The 20,341-nt window shown below is 45.6% G+C and overlaps 1 protein-coding gene across 1 annotated transcript in view; it reads right to left on the bottom strand.

Moving 5' to 3' along the window:
- Positions 1 to 20,341, bottom strand: part of LOC117517330 (glutamate receptor ionotropic, kainate 1-like) — a 164,730-nt gene that overhangs the window by 41,935 nt on the left and 102,454 nt on the right. The window contains 2 exon segments of the mRNA XM_034178324.1: positions 16,319 to 16,544; positions 18,549 to 18,766. Of these exon segments, the coding sequence (XP_034034215.1) occupies positions 16,319 to 16,544; positions 18,549 to 18,766 (444 nt within the window).

Genomic DNA, 20,341 nt, shown 5'->3' with positions numbered 1-20,341 from the left:
GGAGTGACCATCTGGCCTGGATCGAGTACGCTCATAATAGCCAAGTCTCGTCTGCCACCGGCCTCTCCCCATTTGAAGTGTGTTTGGGGTACCAGCCCCCATTGTTCCTGCTAGTGGAGGGAGAGGTCGGGGTGCCCTCGGTCCAGGCCCATCTGAGAAGGTGCCGTCGGGTGTGGCGTACTGCCCGCTCTGCCCTGCTCAAAGCCCGGACGAGGGCCAAGAACCATGCAGACCGCCGGCGTGCCCCGGCCCCTGTGTACCAGCCTGGGCAGGAGGTTTGGCTTTCTACAAAGGACATTCCCCTGCAAGTGGAATCCCAAAAGTTGAAGGACAGATACATCGGACCTTTCCCTATCCTCAAGGTCCTCAGTCCAGCCGCAGTGAAGCTTCACTGCGGATCCACCCAGTTTTCCATGTGTCCCACATCAAACCTCACCACGTGTCACCCCTCTGTGCCCCCGGACCGGCGCCGCCTCCTGCCCGGATCATCGACGAGCCGTCCGTCGGAAGGGCCGGGGGTTCCAGTATTTGGTGGACTGGGAGGGGTATGGACCCGAAGAACACTCCTGGGTGAAGAGGAGCTTCATCCTGGACCCGGCCCTCCTGGCCGACTTCTACCGGCGGCACCCGGACAAGCCTGGTCGGGCGCCAGGAGGCGCCCGTTGAGCAGGGGGTCCTGTTGTGTGGGCCGCTGAAGAGGAGGTAATAATAAACTCTACATGGTGGATCCTTGATCTCTGGACATAAACAGAAATAAAATCTGTTAGTTTTTGTCAAAAGCATTTCCTTTCAGACATTATTATTGGCATGAATGTCTTTCCATACCTATGAGCTGAGCTCTTGCAGATGTGCTGCAGGTCATGTTTATAAAGAATGCAACACATCACATTTTGGGAGGAAAAAACGTTTCAGTCTATTGTAGTTTATTGTCTGTATTGCAACATTTGTAAGAGGTGTCATTTTATTTAAAGCGGCGATTAGTTTTGAAGTTATTAATTCCGAGCGGAGTCAGAGAGCCGCGCAGCATTTGAAGCTGTGACAAAACGGAGGCCGATTCTCGTTTCTCGACTGCAACAAGACCAGAGTCCCAGTTAGTGACTTTAATCTACACAAAAGTGACTCATGATATTAGTGGCTTTCAGAGGGGTTAAGAAGCGGACTTACTGCTTCTGAAGAGCAGCGCATCAAAGAGCCACGAGCCATTGAATCGAAGCATTGCTTCGATTCACGCTTCAAACTGGAGTTGCGCTGCAGAAACGGTTGATTACAGACGTTGTATTGAAAATCGTAACGGTCCAAAATTATAGCGTAACCGGCCGTAACGCAAGTTTGCGCTAGCTAGAACCCTGAATAATATCATAAAATGCATTAAAATTGTAATCCTGCGAAGTAATCCCCATTTTTACTAAATATACCTGTAATCTGAATACGTCTTTTTTTCTGTAACTGTAGCGGAATACAGTTACCTTTTTTTTGTATCCTAATTACGTAACACCGTTACATGTATTCTGTTACTCCCCAAGCCTGCTTGTCACTCCCAAAGAGAATTGTAACACTTTCAGCTCTGCCACCTCCAGCTCTGCCTGCTGCATTTTTGTTAGGGTCACTGTCTCTAAGCTGTTGTTGTGTGGGCCGCTGAAGAGGAGGTACTGCTGGCCCACCACCACAAGATGGCGCCCTGCTTGAAGTGCGGGCTTCAAGCACGAGAGGGCGTCGGCTTTGCTGGAGGTGACAGCTGTCATTAATCAACACAAGCTGTCACCCATCACCACCACTACAAAGACCGGACTGCAACTCCACCTCCTCGCCGAGAAATCAACTACCATTCAGGTAATTTCTCTGCTGACTGACACTTTGTGTGCAATAACCTGAACTTCTGTTGCAGCCGTTTTCCTGGAGTGTGTCCTTATCTGAGGGATTGGCGTTTGGTGTGACAGCGACGGCTTCGCCTCACACCCCAACCCAGATAAGTGGTTGACCAGGAGCTGCACGAGTGTGTGTGATTGGAGGTGGAGGTTTTCCCTCCTTTACTTAATACAGACTGTGGGATTACTGAGTGTGCGAACTCACACTCATCTGGACTGTCTCTGTTCTCTGCCAGCAGTACCGGGTCACCTGGTGTATGATTGACAGTCCACCATATTGTTATTGTCTGTACGTTGTTGTGCGATTCACAACATTAAATTGTTACTTTTTGGCTTATCCATTGTCCGTTCATTAACGCCCCCTGTTGTGGGTCCGTGTCACGACACTTTCACAACAGCTGTACAGCATAGCTGGTCTCACTGAAGCTGGTCTTTCCCCTTCACTCTTGCAAATATCTTTACTCACAAAATTCTCCTTTCACCTTTCTCCACCCACTTCACCCTGCCTTCACCCTCTTCTTCATCTCTCCACCACATTCTCCATTACTTTAGACAGTTGACCCCAAGTATTTAAACTCATCTACTTTCACCACTTCTACTCCTTGTAACTGCACTATTCAACTGGGCTCCCTCTCATTCAAACACATGTACTGTCTTGCTCCGACTGACTTTCATTCCCCTTCTCTCCAGAGCATATCTCCACCTTTCCAGGCTAGGCTCAACCTGTTCTCTACACTCACTATGGATCACAGTGTAGAATAGAATAGAAACTTTATTTGTCATTGTACACATACAACTAGATTAGGGGTGCCACTCCACAACAGAGTTTGAGAATAAGACAAAATAAAAAGAAGCATCACCTATGACTCGTAAAAAACAAACTTAGCTGGCCAAGTGAAAAATGTGAGTATGTATATAAGTGAAGAGATGTACAAGCTATTTAAACAAATGAATATATACAGTCTAGATAAGGCACAGAGAAAATTAGATTGCACGTATTTGTATGCGTATAGCCCATAGCATTTCAGTTATTGCACATGGTGGTCAGAGTTATTGCACATGTTGTGTGAAGTTATTGCACATGAGTGTTTAATGTTCTCACAGCCCAGGGAAAGAAATGGTTTGTCATCCTGGAGGTTCGGGCTCTGACTGACCTGTATTTCCTGCCCGATGTGAGCAGGCTGAACAGGTGATGTGCTGCGTGAGCACATCACATGTCATTTGCAAACATCATAGTCCATGGAGACTCTCTGTTAACCTGTCAATCACCACTGCAAACAAGAAAGGACCCAAAGCTGATCCTTGGTGTAATCCCACCTCCACCTTAAACAAGTATGTCATTCCTACTGCACCTCTCCTCTGTCACACTATTCTTGTACATATTCTGCACTAGTCACGCATACTTCTCTGCCACACCAGACTTCCTCATACAATACCACAACTCTGCTCTTGGCACACTGTCATAAACTTTCTCTAAATCTACAAATACCCAATGTAACTCCTTCTGGCCTTATCTATACTTCTCCATCAGTATTCCCAATGCAAACATTGCATCTGTAGTGCTCTTTCTTCGCATGAAATCATATTATTGCTCACAGATTTTAACCTGTTTTCTAAGCCTAGCTTCTACTACTCTTTCCCATAACTTTGTGCTGTGGTTGATCAGTTTAATGCCTCTGTAGTTACTTCAGCTCTGCACATCACCCTTGTTCTTAAAAATAGGAACCAGCACACATCGCCTCCACTCCTCAGTCATCCTCTCACTTTTCAAGATGGATATTCCACAAAACATGAGGTGGCTATATGTACATTTTTGACTGTGAATGTATAATATTGATCCTGTGGTAATTTCAGTAACCCAAAGTAAATTAAACCATTTGCACTGAATTTTTTTGCTACTTTTCCTAATAAAGATGTTTGCCATGCAACCAATTCTGTCCCAGAAGACAAACCATTCAAATGATTGATGATTAAAGATACATCCACACATGTGCTGAGATACATCATCAGTGATGCTCATTTCATTGATTGTTTCAGGTCTTTCAACATCATACCCTCTCACTCAGGTGAATCAGCCAGAGCTGATCAGGCCCTGGCTTGTGTCACAATGGCAATGCCTCATGGTTCCCTCATATTAATCCAAAGCCATCAGGAGGCCCTCTCTGCAGCCACCATGGAGGACGTGATGGCTTTCCTTTTTGCCACTCTGGTTATGCCAAGCAAAGTGTAGATAACTGTCAAGATATTGTCATGACATTTGTCAGTGATAAACATAGGTAAAAAGCTGACCACAACTGCATAATTTTCTTTTTCTTTCTTATGTGGTGTTCAACTGGGCTCCAAAATATCTGAGTAATGAATATGAGAATAAATCACTATAACTGAGTAACTCTGAACACAAGCTGAAGTTGAAACTAGAAAATTTCCAAAATTCTGGCTCTTTTAGATGATTATATTGATTTTTTCTTTTTTATTTACTATATTCATTTACTCCATTTGCTGTGTACCCAATCCCAATTTTTGGAAGCAACAGATAATAATTATCATAATAATAATTTTTCTATGAAGTTAAATATATAAATGGTAAATGGACTGCATTTATATAGTGCTTTTCCAACTGCATCAGACACTCTAAGTGCTTTACAAATAATGTCTCACATTCACCCCGATGTGAGGGTGCTGCCATACAAGGTACTCACTACACACCGGGAGCAACTCGGGGATTAAGGACCTTGCCCAAGGGCCCTTAGTGACTTTCCGGTCATGCTGTTATTTGAACCAAGTCTTCTCTGGTCTCAAGCAAAATGCTTTAGCCATTAGACAATCACCTAGCCTAAATATATACAGTATTATAATCATGGACAACAAAACATTATGTATATCTCCACTTGTACACTTTACGTCGGTTGACATTTATATTTGTGAGGTAATGGGGTTTTATTTATTTATTTATTTATTAGAATCTCCATTTATTTAACTATTTAAAACTTAACACTTTTGCCCTTTAATGCAAATATTAGTTAAAATAAAAATGTGTTAAAATTTGCATTACTTCACAACTTGCATTTTACACTTCTTTCTGTTATTCATTTTGCACTTTTTTTCTGTTTTTGTTGCTTGAACAATCATTCCAACTAAATATAGAGCTGTCTTCGTGTGTTAGCAGCCAGTGAAAGCTTTGTGAATGATCATAATTAGCTAAGTGAGGCAAAGGACAAGCAGCGCATGATATTCCCTTATTACCTCAACTGAGGTGCCCTTTAGCAGCAAATTACAGTTTGATTGTTCATTACAGATTTTATTGCAGCACATTTGGAACATTTCTGTAAAACAATGTTCAGGAGACTGCAGTAAAAGCAATTAAAGAAACACACAGTGTATTTGTTTAGCTACATCCACCCTGTAATTATTCTGAACAGAAGAGGTGCCGAATAGTCTTTTTTGCCCACTATGGAAACAACAGGTTATCATATTCTGATACATGTTATGTTATTGCTATTCTGATAAATGTTTAGTGTGCCTTAGTCTACAAAGATCAATCGCAGACACCCCTTTCCCCCAACTCCATGACCACTGAGTGCTCCGACTCTTTCAGCACACTGAAACTTGTCAAGTAGATGTTGACCCTAAAGTCAGTGAAGGCCCCAGCAGGTTATTTAGATGTCCTACCAATGCAATGCAATAACATTGTTGCCTTACTGGTGTTGTGTGGGCCGCCAGAAGAGGAGGTACTGCTGGCCCACCACCAGAGGGCGCCCTGCCTGAAGTGCGGGCTTCAGGCACGAGAGGGCGCTGCCGCCACAGACACAGCCGGGAGTGACAGCTGTCACTCATTAACTCCTGACAGCTGTCACTCATTCTTCATCATCGCACTCCATAAAACCCAGACGTCATCTCCACCTCATCGCCGAGATATCGTACTTCATTGGAGGTAATATCCTCAGCCTTTGTGGTATTTTCTGAATCTGTCTATTGTGAGTGTTTGCAGGAGTACTGGTCCTTCATTTGTGGAGGCTGTGCAGGACGGCACTCTTTTTCCTCTGAGGGACCACTGCAACATATATTGAGTGAGAGGTGGAGGTGGCATTCCCACCGTTGTTGTTACTGGGTGTGCACACACCTACACTTGACTGTCTTTGTTCTCGCCAGCAGTACCAGATCCGACAGTCGGGGACGGTGATCACCTGGGAATTCGGGACTTGGCGGCTCCAGTATTCTCCAGGTTCAGTGGCGGCGGAAATCGTGTGGTTCCGGCTCTTCTCAGGACAGACGTCTTCTATCCTCGAGCCTGTCCACACGTCACCTTTGTGGATTGACTGTAATTATATTCTGAGATTGTCTGTATTTCGTTGTGCACATTTCACAACATTAAATTGTTACTTTTTGGCTCATCTATTGGCCGTTCATTTGCGCCCCCTGTTGTGGGTCTGTGTCACTACAGTTTCACAACAGGATATCTCGGCCAGCGTCATGGACTCCGAGGGGCATCACCCGGCTGTTGAACGACCAATGGGAGAGCAGGGAGCGCAGGCGTCTGCAGGAGGCGTGATTGGTGAGCTGCAGCACATTCTCACCGCCTTTACGGCTCGGTTGGATCAAATGACCGAGCAAAACATCCTCCTGAACCGCAGGGTGGAGGCTCTCTCCGTGCAGGTGGCGGCGAGCGCTCAGGGCGCTGCTGCAGCTCCTCCTCCTGCCGACCCTGTGCAGGATATGAACGTTCCAGTGGTGGTTCAACAACCCCTCCCACCATCTCCTGAAGCATACATAAGCCCTCCTGAGCCGTACGGAGGTTGTGTGGAGACGTGCGCGGACTTTCTCATGCAGTGTTCGCTCGTCTTCGCACAACGTCCCGTCATGTACGCGTCAGATGCTAGTAAAATAGCTTATGTGATTCCTCTGCTTTGGGGTAAGGCACGCGCCTGGGCTACGGCGCTCTGGGAACAGAACTCACGGTTGTTATCAGCATACACCGGGTTTGTGGGGGAGTTCAGAACAGTGTTTGATCACCCTAACAGAGGAGAGACCGCTTCAACAATGCTGCTGTCAATGCGACAGGGGCGCCGGTGTGCAGCCGAATATGCAGTCGACTTCCGCATCGCGGCTGCGAGGTCTGGCTGGAATAACGTTGCGCTCCGCGCCGCCTTCATAAATGGACTGTCGTTGGTCCTGAAGGAGCATCTGGTAGCTAAGGAGGAACCGTGGGATTTAGATGGGCTTATCGATCTCGTTATACGGTTAGACAATCGGTTGGAGGAACGCCGTCAGGAGCGAGGCGAAGGACGTGGCCGGATACGCGCCGCCCCTCTCCCTTCCGGGTTCGAAAAGGGGCCGCCCTCCCCACGCTCCACAGCCGCAGCGCTCTGTGGGGCAACAGCTCCCCCTGTTGACGTTGTTAGGGAAACGCACAGGGCCAAAATGAGGAGGCTGATCCGCGGGGAGTGTTTTCTCTGCAGCTCAAAGGAGCACACACAGGAAAACTGCCCCAAACGGCCACAACAACAACCGCCCTCAGAGACTGGGCTAAGGGGGGGTCAAAACATTCACATGAGACACACACAGATTGCCACACGACTCCCAGTTACAATCCTGAGCGGGGATTTAACCCTTCAAGCCCCAGCACTGGTGGACACGGGGTCAGAAGGGAATCTGCTAGACAGCAGATGGGCAAGGGAGGTAGGGCTCCCTCTGGTGGCGCTTCCTTCGCCATTGCAGGTGCAGGCACTAGATGGCACCCTCCTCCCTTTAATCACACACAAGACACAACCAGTAACTCTGGTGGTGTCTGGAAACCATCGGGAGGAGATTGAGTTTTTTGTAACTCCTTCTACCTCCCGCGTGATTTTGGGCTTCCCATGGATGTTGAAGTACAATCCCCGGATTGATTGGCCGTCTGGGGTGGTGGTTCAGTGGAGCGAAACCTGCCATCGGGTGTGTTTAGGATCCTCGGTTCCTCCCGGTTTACAGGCTAAGGAGGAGGTCAAAGTCCCTCCCAATCTGACAGCAGTGCCGGTTGAGTACCACGATCTTGCTGACATTTTCAGCAAGGATCTGGCACTCACCCTTCCCCCGCACCGTCCGTACGATTGTGCCATTGATTTGGTTCCAGGCGCTGAGTTCCCGTCCAGCAGGCTGTAAAACCTCTCACGACCTGAGCGCGAATCAATGGAGACCCACATCCGGGACTCATTAGCTGCCGGGCTGATCCGGAACTCCACCTCCCCGATGGGGGCAGGTTTCTTTTTTGTGGGCAAGAAAGATGGCGGACTCCGTCCATGCATTGATTACAGGGGGCTGAATGAGATTACGGTTCGCAACCGATACCCGTTGCCATTGTTGGATTCCGTGTTCACCCCCCTGCATGGAGCCAAAATCTTTACTAAGCTGGATCTTAGAAATGCGTATCACCTGGTTCGGATCCGGAAGGGAGACGAATGGAAGACAGCATTTAACACCCCGTTAGGTCACTTTGAGTACCTGGTCATGCCGTTCGGCCTCACCAACGCCCCTGCGACGTTCCAAGCCTTGGTTAACGACGTCTTGCGGGACTTCCTGCACCGATTCGTCTTCGTATATCTGGACGATATTCTCATCTTTTCTCTGGATCCTGAGACCCATGTCCAGCTTGTACATCAGGACCTGCAGCGGTTATTAGAGAACCGACTGTTTGTGAAGGGCGAGAAGTGCGAGTTTCACCGCACGTCTTTGTCCTTCCTGGGGTTTATCATCTCCTCTAACTCCGTCGCCCCTGATCCGGCCAAGGTTGCGACAGTGAGAGATTGGCCCCAACCAACAAGCCGTAGGAAGCTGCAACAGTTCCTCGGCTTCGCTAATTTCTATAGGAGGTTCATTAAGGGCTACAGTCAGGTAGTTAGCCCCCTGACAGCCCTGACCTCTCCAAAAGTCCCCTTCACCTGGTCGGATCGGTGCGAAGCCGCGTTCAAGGAGTTGAAACGACGGTTCTCTACTGCGCCAGTTTTGGTGCAGCCCGACCCTAGCCGCCAGTTCGTGGTTGAAGTGGACGCCTCTGACTCAGGGATAGGAGCCGTGCTATCCCAGAGCGGAGAGACCGATAAGGTTCTTCACCCGTGTGCCTACTTTTCTCGTAGGTTGACCCTAGCTGAACGGAACTATGACGTCGGCAATCGAGAACTCCTTGCGGTGAAAGAGGCTCTTGAGGAGTGGAGACACCTGTTGGAGGGAGCGTCTGTGCCATTCACGGTTTTCACTGACCATCGGAACCTGGAGTATATCAGGACCGCCAAGCGGCTGAACCCCAGGCAAGCCCGCTGGTCACTGTTCTTCGGACGTTTTGACTTCCGGATCACCTATCGCCCCGGGACCAAGAACCAGAGATCGGATGCCTTGTCCCGGGTACACGAAGACGAAGTCAAAACGGTGCTGTCGGATCCACCGGTGCCCATCATTCCGGAGTCCACTATCGTGGCCACCCTCACCTGGGACGTGGAGAAGACCGTCCGGGAGGCCCTGGCACGGAGCCCGGACCCCGGAACCGGTCCGAAGAACCGTCTATACGTCCCACCAGAGGCCAGAGCTGCAGTCTTGGACTTCTGTCACGGTTCCAAGCTCTCCTGTCATCCAGGCGTGCGAAGGACCGTGGCAGTTGTCCGGCAGCGCTTCTGGTGGGCGTCTATGGAGGCCGACATCCGGGAGTACATCCAGGCCTGCACCACCTGTGCCAGGGGCAAGGCAGACCACAAGAGGTCCCAAGGGCTTCTCCAGCCACTTCCTGTGCCTCATCGCCCCTGGTCCCATATCGGCCTGGATTTCGTCACGGGCCTCCCGCCGTCCCAGGGCAACACCACCATCTTCACGATAGTGGACCGATTCTCCAAGGCGGCCCACTTCGTGGCCCTCCCGAAGCTCCCAACAGCCCAGGAGACAGCAGACCTCCTGGTCCACCACGTCGTCCGTCTGCATGGGATACCCACCAACATCGTCTCTGATCGTGGTCCCCAGTTCTCCTCACACGTCTGAAGGAGCTTCTGCCGGGAACTGGGGGCCACTGTGAGCCTCTCGTCCGGGTATCACCCGTAGACCAATGGACAGGCAGAACGGGCCAATCAGGAATTGGAGCAAGCCCTGCGCTGCGTAACGTCTGCAGACCCGACGGCCTGGAGTGAACATCTGGCCTGGATCGAGTATGCACATAACAGCCAGGTGTCCTCTGCCTCCGGCCTCTCCCCGTTTGAGGTGTGTTTGGGGTATCAGCCCCCATTGTTTCCCGTGGTGGAGGGAGAGGTCGGTGTGCCCTCGGTCCAGGTCCACCTGCGGAAGTGCCGTCGGGTGTGGCGCTCCGCCCGTTCTGCCTTGTTGAAGGCCCGGACGAGGGCGAAGACCCATGCGGACCGCCGGCGATCCCCGGCCCCTGCTTACCAGCCCGGGCAGGAGGTGTGGCTGTCCACGAAGGACATCCCCCTCCAAGTGGACTCCCCTAAGTTGAAGGACCGTTACATTGGACCATTCAAGATCCTCAAAATCCTCAGTCCTGCTGCAGTGAAGCTCCGACTCCCAGCTTCACTGCGGATCCACTCGGTTTTTCATGTGTCCAGAATCAAGCCTCACCACACCTCACCCCTCTGTGCTCCCGGTCCGGTGCCGCCTCCTGCCCGGATCATTGACGGGGAGCCGGCTTGGACAGTGCGCTGGCTCCTGGACGTCCGTCGAATGGGCCGGGGGTTCCAGTATTTGGTGGACTGGGAGGGGTATGGACCCGAAGAACGCTCCTGGGTGAAGAGGAGCTTCATCCTGGATCCGGCCCTCCTGGCCGATTTCTACCGTCGACACCCGGACAAGCCTGGTCGGGCGCCAGGAGGCGCCCGTTGAGGGGGGGGTCCTGTTGTGTGGGCCGCCAGAAGAGGAGGTACTGCTGGCCCACCACCAGAGGGCGCCCTGCCTGAAGTGCGGGCTTCAGGCACGAGAGGGCGCTGCCGCCACAGACACAGCCGGGAGTGACAGCTGTCACTCATTAACTCCTGACAGCTGTCACTCATTAACTCCTGACAGCTGTCACTCATTAACTCCTGACAGCTGTCACTCATTAACTCCTGACAGCTGTCACTCATTCTTCATCATCGCACTCCATAAAACCCAGACGTCATCTCCACCTCATCTCCGAGATATCGTACTTCATTGGAGGTAATATCCTCAGCCTTTGTGGTATTTTCTGAATCTGTCTATTGTGAGTGTTTGCAGGAGTACCGGTCCTTCGTTTGTGGAGGCTGTGCAGGACGGCACTCTTTTTCCTCTGAGGGACCGCTGCAACACATATTGAGTGAGAGGTGGAGGTGGCATTCCCACCGTTGTTGTTACTGGGTGTGCACACACCTACACTTGACTGTCTTTGTTCTCACCAGCAGTACCAGATCCGACAGTCGGGGACGGTGATCACCTGGGAATTCGGGACTTGGCGGCTCCAGTATTCTCCAGGTTCAGTGGCGGCGGAAATCGTGTGGTTCCGGCTCTTCTCAGGACAGACGTCTTCTATCCTCGAGCCTGCCCACACGTCACCTTTGTGGATTGACTGTAATTATATTCTGAGATTGTGTTGTATTTCGTTGTGCACATTTCACAACATTAAATTGTTACTTTTTGGCTCATCTATTGGCCGTTCATTTGCGCCCCCTGTTGTGGGTCCGTGTCACTACATTTTCACAACAACTGGAGCATGTAAACCTAACCCCAGAGGTAATTTATCACAACAACCTGTCAAGGTGATGTTGGGAAAACAAGGAATGAAGTGGAAGAAGCTTTAGAATAGATGATTCTATTCCAAAGACCACTGCCAGGATAGGCTTATTTCATTTTTCAGGATGAAGATGTCAGTTATTGGACTGGGTGATTTGGTTGCTTTGAAGTATCCATATTCTTCAAAAGTTTTTGAAGTATCCATATTCTTCAAAAGTCTTTGTTATGCTTATGACCAAGATATGATAATGTTCTTGACCTCATATATATAGGTCATCTGAAAGGTTCTGCCTCCAGTGCAAAATGTCAGTAACAACCGAGATGTTGAAGTAAAACTGGTATATAATAATCTTTTACTTATTGATTATCGCTACGCCAGATGGATTTTGAATGTGATTCCAGGCATAAGCAGAACTGCCTTTGAGGTAACACATGTGCACCATAGTTGGTAAAAAAAAAAAGTTGAAGTACATGGATGTGCATTTGAAACAAAGTGCTCTTACTCAATTCCCCACAGTGGAGGTTTGTACACCCGTGGACATTCATCGACGAATAGGTGTTGTCTGTAGTGACACTTGTATGGATGTCTGGACAATCAGGAGGTGGAAAAGGAGACTGAAGGGTTAAAATCCAGCCACGATGAGTCTGTATAACCAAGCCCATAGCAGGCACCCCAGATGCACAGCATCAAGGGCAGGTGTGATAGTATAGTCTTCAAAGAATGTTTAGAACATTGCAACACTGTCAAGTTCGAGCAATATGTGGATACTTTTCAAAAGCTGCGTGCACACTTGAAGTGGGTTTGTCCACTCTTTACCATGACAATGCTCATACACACACACACACGAGTCAACTAACAGAAGATGCATTGCAGCTGCTCAAGTTTTACGAACTTTTATCACAACCACATTACAATCTGGATGTTGTACCCTACAACTTTTTACTTTTGTACAAGCTGAAAGAAGGCATGCAAGGACACGTTACACTAATGATGCAGAGGTGCCAGCAGCTGTGCGCTGCTGGTGCCAAGAGAAGACACCCAATTTCTCCACAAACAGAATGCAAACACTTCTCTAGCGTTGGCGTAAGTGTGTGGAAAAGGAAGGTGACTATGTGAAAAAGTAATTACACTGCCTGATGGAGAACATCAGGCAGCTTTAAGCAGTTAAGCAATTTGTGTGAGTATCTTTTTTGTTTTTGAAATAATTGCGTAGGAGGCATAACTTTTCAGCTAACCCTTGTAATTAAATGCCTTCAACTTGCAGTTGTGAAGTTTTACTGCTTTTGAAAAACTCAGTGTGCTGAGAAGGATTATACAGTAGTGTTCAGAATAATAGTAGTGCTATGTGACTAAAAAGATTAATCCAGGTTTTGAGTATATTTCTTATTGTTACATGGGAAACAAGGTACCAGTAGATTCAGTAGATTCTCACAAATCCAACAAGACCAAGCATTCATGATATGCACACTCTTAAGGCTATGAAATTGGGCTATTAGTAAAAAAAAGTACAAAAGGGGGTGTTCACAATAATAGTAGCATCTGCTGTTGACACTACAATCTCAAAACTGTTATGTTCAAACTGCTTTTTTAGCAATCCTGTAAATCACTAAACTAGTATTTAGTTGTATAAGCACAGTTTTTCATGATTTCTTCACATGTGCGAGGCATTCATTTTGTTGGTTTGGAATCAAGATTTTGCTTGTTTACTAGTGTGCTTGGAGTCATTGTCTTGTTGAAGCACCCATTTCAAGGGCATGTCCTCTTCAGCATAAGGCAACATGACCTCTTCAAGTATTTTGACATATCCAAACTGATCCATGATACCTGGTATGTGATATATAGGCCCAACACCATAGTAGGAGAAACATGCCCATATCATGATGCTTGCACCACCATGCTTCACTGTCTTCACTGTGAACTGTGGCTTGAATTCAGAGTTTGGGGGTCGTCTCACAAACTGTCTGTGGCCCTTGGACCCAAAAAGAACAATTTTACTCTCATCAGTCCACAAAATATTCCTCCATTTCTCTTTAGGCCAGTTGATGTGTTCTTTGGCAAATTGTAACCTCTTCTGTGCATGTCTTTTATTTAACAGAGGGACTTTGCGGGGGATTCTTACAAATAAATTAGCTTCACACAGGCGTCTTCTAACTGTCACAGCACTTACAGGTAACTCCAGACTGTCTTTGATCATCCTGGAGCTGATCAATGGGTGAGCCTTTTCCATTCTGATTATTCTTCTATCCATTTTGATGGTTGTTTTCCAGTTTCTTCCAGGCGTCTCTGTTTTTTTTGTCCATTCTAAAGCATTGAAGATCATTGTAGATGAACAGCCTATAATTTTTTGCACCTGCGTATAAGTTTTCCCCTCTCCAATCAACTTTTTAATCAAACTTTTTTAATAATAGCCCAATTTCATAGCCTTAAGAGTGTGTATATCAGGAATGCCTGGTCTTGTTGGATTTGTGAGAATCTACTGAATCTACTGGTACCTTGTTTCCCATGTAACAATAAGAAATATATTCAAAACCTGGATTAATCTTTTTAGTCACATAGCACTACTATTATTCTGAACACTACTGTATTTACTCAGCGTGAAACTTTTTTTTTTCCAAATAAATAGTTTTTCTGACAAAAAGTGACCATGTCCATTCCGAATTTGTCAACGTCATAGGTAGGTGCAAAAAGTACCTAAATACAAAAGCAAAATTGGAGCTATATGAAAATTGAATGGGTTTCAAAATGCTGAAAACCTGTCTGCAAACATTTTAGACACTAAGCAATGCATAAAAACAACAATTTTTTTAATGGTTGAATTCATGACTCAATATTTTCAGATATGATTTTCTCAACATGGACATTTTCTGACTTCATTACTTTTGGCACCAATACACGAGACCACTTACAACCATTTTTTTCAGGAAGCAGCATTTTTTGAGTTGAAGTTGGTATCCACTCTTTTTGGATGGAATACACTCTCCTGAATCTTGGAAAAAATGGATAGCAAGCTCAAATTTAAAATTTTTCATTGGAAAAACATATTTAGAAATGTATCCCTAAATAGGCAAAATTTCATAGTATTTCAGTGTTTCAGCCCTTTCCTAATGATATTATTGTCAAGCATGTGCAATGTGATCTTATATTGCTGTTTCAGTTTTATTTTGTTTAATAATGTTTCTACATATCAAGTTCATTATGTTTAAGAAAAGCAAAAGCAGCAGGACATGATCGATGTTTGAATTATGGTACATAAAATATGTGTTCTCTTAGCAATAAACATACATCTTGTTATTTTGAGAAGGTTGAATTTGTCTTTAATTCTAATTTTGGTCTAATTTGTCTTTTGGTCTAATGGTCATTTATGTGTTGGTTATGATTTAAAAAACATCAGAACACATGCACCATTTGTTAGTACTTTGTTCGTCATAAGCGGTATTCCGCGACCACTGTTAAACCAATAAATTACAAACATCAGTTATAACCTCTTAATGAAATGACACAGAAAATGTAGAAGTGACAAGTTAAGATGTTCATTGTGTTAACATTTTAAGAGTAAGATGATTTTTGTCATCATGCTATTCAGTAAAATACATAGAAATGTTCAACGCTTTACTTAAAATTTGTCGTTTATCTACCATGTATGCTTCTTGTCCATTTAGAAGCTGAAAATAAAAATGTTATGCTGCATTTACACATAGGCAGGATGCATTACGAATGTCATATTTGCTTCATTCCTGGCACATTCCTGACATTCTTAATGTGACTTAACGCATCTGAATAGGTTTGTTAATAGTGCGTGTTGGTGCATGATATTCGCGATTTTTGTGGAGCATGTTTTTGGTTAGCTGCTGTGCCTGATGTGTGGGAAAACACGCGAGACGAGAGCCGCGTGGAGCCATGCATCTGGCTCTCTGTCTCCTCTCTGCGCCACTCCATGGCACAGAGCCCAACTAAGCATGCAGTCACAAAGTTCTTCTGCTGTGGATTTTGATCAGCAAACTGGAGTGATCTGAATTGTTCAGCAGCTGACTATGGGGGTGTGTGTGGATACAATTCGCCTCATTCACAATGTGACAGAACGTAATGATGCGCTGTTACACGCAATAGCACGGAACAGGACACAACAGCGCAGAACATTATTCTTGACCGTGTGTAATGGTTCCAGATAATTCGCCAGCAACACGTGCCATTAATCGTAACACGTGGTACCAGGTTGCAGCAGTTCCTGAGGACACCTCATACCTCTGCCTCAAATCATCACATGCGTGATCAGCGACCAAGAATGTATACTCCGTGGCATTTGTGACTTGTCATTGTTATGTGTAAATACATCATTAGCTTGGTATCCTATTTTTCCATGAACAAGACCAGAGGTCTTCAACTCCAGTCTTCATGGGCCGGTGTCCTGCAACTTTTAGCTGTGACCCTGCTTCAGCACACCTGAGTCAATGAATGAGGTCATTAGCCGAACTCTGGAGAACTTGACTGCATATTGAGGAGGTAATTCAGCCATTTGATTCAGGTGTGTTGGACCAGAGAAACATCTAAAAGGTGCAGGACACTGGCCCCCTGAACTAGACCATTTGAACAATAAAAACAATACAATACTGATATACTTCTAACCTTTTATAAAGCCACTTTTCATGAATTCTGTCTACACTAAGGTCTTTGACTCATCATTGTCCATCACAGAGACAACACTGCCCCTTCCCCTTTCTTTTTCAGTTGGTCTGAGCTTTCTTACCGATTGGTGTTCCCACGCCGTAGCCCTTGGAGTCGATAAGCCCTCCAATCTGGGTGAGGTTGCAGTTTCTCTGGCTGATGTACTCAATGCTGGTCGACTCCATCAACATTGCATAGTCTGTTGTCAGAACCCGGGTGATGCCCTCTTTATTGTTCTTAACCAATGCAGTGTTCATCCTGCTGCTCATGAATGCCCACATCTTCTCATAGGTGGAGATCTTTGATTTCTGGCAGAGGAACCGATCAGGCAAGGGTTTGTTAGCAGCATTGTTTTTCATGCAAGCTAGTAGTGCTTTTGACACAAAACACGTGCACGATCACATCCTCAATACACCAACACATTGTACAGAAACTGTCAGGCTGTGTCTGAGTCTGTGCGTATGTTTTGCACAGAAAATGGGACAGCTGCGTTTTAAATCTCTTCCAGCTGATTCAATTTGTTTGAGCCATCAACACAGCCAGCGTGTTTCCAACCAGTCACCCGTAATCACTGGGTGCAATCTGGGAGGATAAAGCCCTGCACAGATCACTCCTGCTGAGCCACCAGGATACGAGAAGAGTGGGTGGGAATGAGGAAAGGAAGTGACAGCCCTGCCTGAAGACAGCGGAGCACCAATGCATTATGTAAGACAACCTGACATGCAAACATATGCTCGGTTTCAACACAAACACTCAAACATGCAAACACTTAGATCTCGATATGTGCTTTCTTCGCTTCACACCACACATCCCCATGCTGCCACGTTCTCACTTTGGCAAAGTTACAGGAAGATAGAGTTCTGACAAAGATGCCAGATTTGGGAAAAGACGCCAGATGGTTTGTTTTTTTCAATGGATGTTCACTGTGATATGATATCGGAAAGAGACAGCACTGACAGAAAATCAAATAATATACTGTCAAACCTTTCACTCAGATGAGCAACTGGGAAGGAATTTACTGACACTGTTGAGATTATGTTATTCCAGAGTAGATCATTTTGTCTGGTGCTTAGAATAATCAGCACATTTATAATACACACTTAGGCACATGCATATAAATACACATAGGCAAGTTTGGGTATGTGCAGAAGAGGACTGAAGGGTATATCTGGAGAAGGATGCTGAGGATGAGCCACCAGGCAAGAGAAAAACTGAATGGATGTAGCGAGGGAGCTCATACAGGTGGTTGGTGCAACCCAGTCTCACGGACTGTCGTGATTCAGCAGCACGAAATATACATTGGTTCATCATATTGTCACGAAAAGTGCAAAATTTTTGTCATGGGAGCACAAATTCATTCTAATTCATTCCGTGATGGCTGCACGTAATTAAAAGTGCAGCGGGGGAGGGGGGTGATCATGGTTAGGGTTGGGGGTGAGAGTAGAGTTAGTAATAGTGAGTTAAAAAAAAAAACCTGTCATGAAAATTTTAATCATTTCATGACGGGAGGACGAAAAAAAAACGTGAGACCGGGCTGGGTTGGTGAGATGGAAGAAGATGCAGAGGTCAGGGGGAGTTGGAGATGGATGATCTGCTGTGGTGACTCATAATGGGAGACATCAACAAAACTGTTGTAATTTTGCACTTAAAATGAAGTCCTGTCCAGGGTGTAGCCCACCTCTCACCCTGTGTCTGCTGGGATAGGCTCTAGAGCACGTGTGACCCTTGACTGTAGTAAGTGGGCATAGAAAACAAATGAATGAATGATTGAATGAATGAAAAGATGTGCTTGTGGTGGAGACTTTACATTTTAATTCAAGGGGATCAATAAAAATATCACATTAACCTTTTAGGAATTACAGCCACTTTTATACACAGTCCATCCATATTCGCAGCCCATAAATACTTGGACAGACTGATTTTTGTTAACACAAATCATCACGTTTCCAGCCAGTTTTCTTTAGACAAGTCTGAGATAGATATACAGTGTTACCACTTGGTTTCTTTAGTTTATCCACATACTTATGGCTTCTAATAACGAAGTGGAAACAAAGGAATATTGGCTGTAATTCCAAAATGGCCATGCCAAACTGCCATGCCCCTTAAAAATAACAGATGAAAGTACCCTCTATAAGCACATCTGAAGCCAAAAAAATTAAGTAGAACACTAGAAAAGATATTGTATTTATGCTAAAGAGCAGGTGGTAGAGTTTGTAAAACCGTGATGAGTTCAAGAGAGCTGGGAGATTGTAAGATATTTATATATTTGTGCAGAACGATGGCAACCACACAGCAAAGAACAGCAGTTGTACCTTGAAGAAGGTCATGGTGGATCCGTCCCTCACTGCCCCGTATTCAATCCTGGTCTGCTTAGCCAGGTCGTCAGCTGAGTCGATGGGAGCATCCATTCGTTCCACAGTGAGGAAGGCAGCCAAGTTGGCCGTGTAAGAAGAGATGATAATTAAAGTGAAGAACCACCAAATACCCCCGACTATCCGAGTGGACAGAGCTTTAGGCATCAGTTCCGAGCCTGGGAGCAAATTAACGGGGTCAAGAAGAAATAATGGTTAAAATTACAAAAATTATGAGGCTTGTGTTACATTGGTACTCCGGTGCATAGTATTGAAATAAGAAAGCATGTATGTGCAATAGGGCTTGACAAATAAATAATTTTGTTAACATATTTTTAACATGTGCTTCATATTCAGAATCATTTATGATGAGTATTTTTCTCCCTTACCACAGTTTGTTGTTTAGTAAACTGTAAGCTGCTTTTGGAAAGCAGAATAAAAGAACCAATAAAAAAGTTTTAAAAAAATAAAATAAATGTAGGCTTAAAAGCAGAAGCAGTAGTCATTATCTGTTATGTTTTCTGTAGCCTACATTTAGCGCAGAAAATATTCAAATAATTAAATACATACCATTTTCTATACATTTATGACTGGCAGTGTTTTTGGAATATTGATACCAGTTTTTAAACATTTGCCACTCAGAGCTAGAGGACAAATGTTTAACTTTACTTTTTATGTAAAAGGCAGAATCTGGATGGATGGTTTAACTGCCATGTATCCAAGGTAGCAGTTACTGTCAGACACCACATCCCACAGAGTGCTAAAGGCCACAGTAAACTCACCATACAGCCACTAATGCTCAGCTTACACACACGCACAAACGATGCACCGAGCCTAATGTACTGTACATACACTTTGAAACCTGTCTGAGTTCATTTCTATCACCTGCTTCAATGAGATGCAACGACACTAACAATGAAAAAAAAAAATGTGACAGAGAGGGGATTAAGGGGACCATATTAGGCTCAGACTTTACAGCATTTTCCCATTTAAACATTGTTGGTGACTGATGTGATGTGAGTTTTCAGTTTCTACGACTAAAAGTTCTCCTACTCATTTAAGCTTGAAGTGGCTGTTTTGACCATTGTGAAATATGTAGAAGAAATTAATTTACTATGAGCTTCTGTTTTCGCTATAAGACACCCACTGAACTGGTGTGCATTCTGTGACACACACCCACACGGCCTGTGGCAGAAGGACAGAGACACAGCCCCCTCTCTCTAACCCCAGCTACTACAACCATTTAAAGCAACAGGCACATAAAAAGGCTATTTCTCAGGCTTTGAGACCCCAGTATGACCCTTAAAAGTATTTTCTAGTACTAATAAATAGGGGTGTAATAATATACTACCTCCAAGATATGATATACACTCAACAAAAATATAAATGCAACACTTTTGGTTTTGCTCCCATTTTGTATGAGATGAACTCAAAGATCTAAAACTTTTTCCACATACACAATATCACCATTTCCCTCAAATATTGTTCACAAACCAGTCTAAATCTGTGATAGTGAGCACTTCTCCTTTGCTGAGATAATCCATCCCACCTCACAGGTGTGCCATATCAAGATGCTGATTAGACACCGTGATTAGTGCACAGGTGTGCCTTAGACTGCCCACAATAAAAGGCCACTCTGAAAGGTGCAGTTTTATCACACAGCACAATGCCACAGATGTCGCAAGATTTGAGGGAGCGTGCAATTGGCATGCTGACAGCAGGAATGTCAACCAGAGCTGTTGCTCGTGTATTGA

This window comes from Thalassophryne amazonica, chromosome 9 (assembly GCF_902500255.1).
Source record: "Thalassophryne amazonica chromosome 9, fThaAma1.1, whole genome shotgun sequence".
Lineage (NCBI taxonomy): Eukaryota > Metazoa > Chordata > Actinopteri > Batrachoidiformes > Batrachoididae > Thalassophryne > Thalassophryne amazonica.
This window is presented reverse-complemented; position numbering and strand designations above follow the sequence as displayed.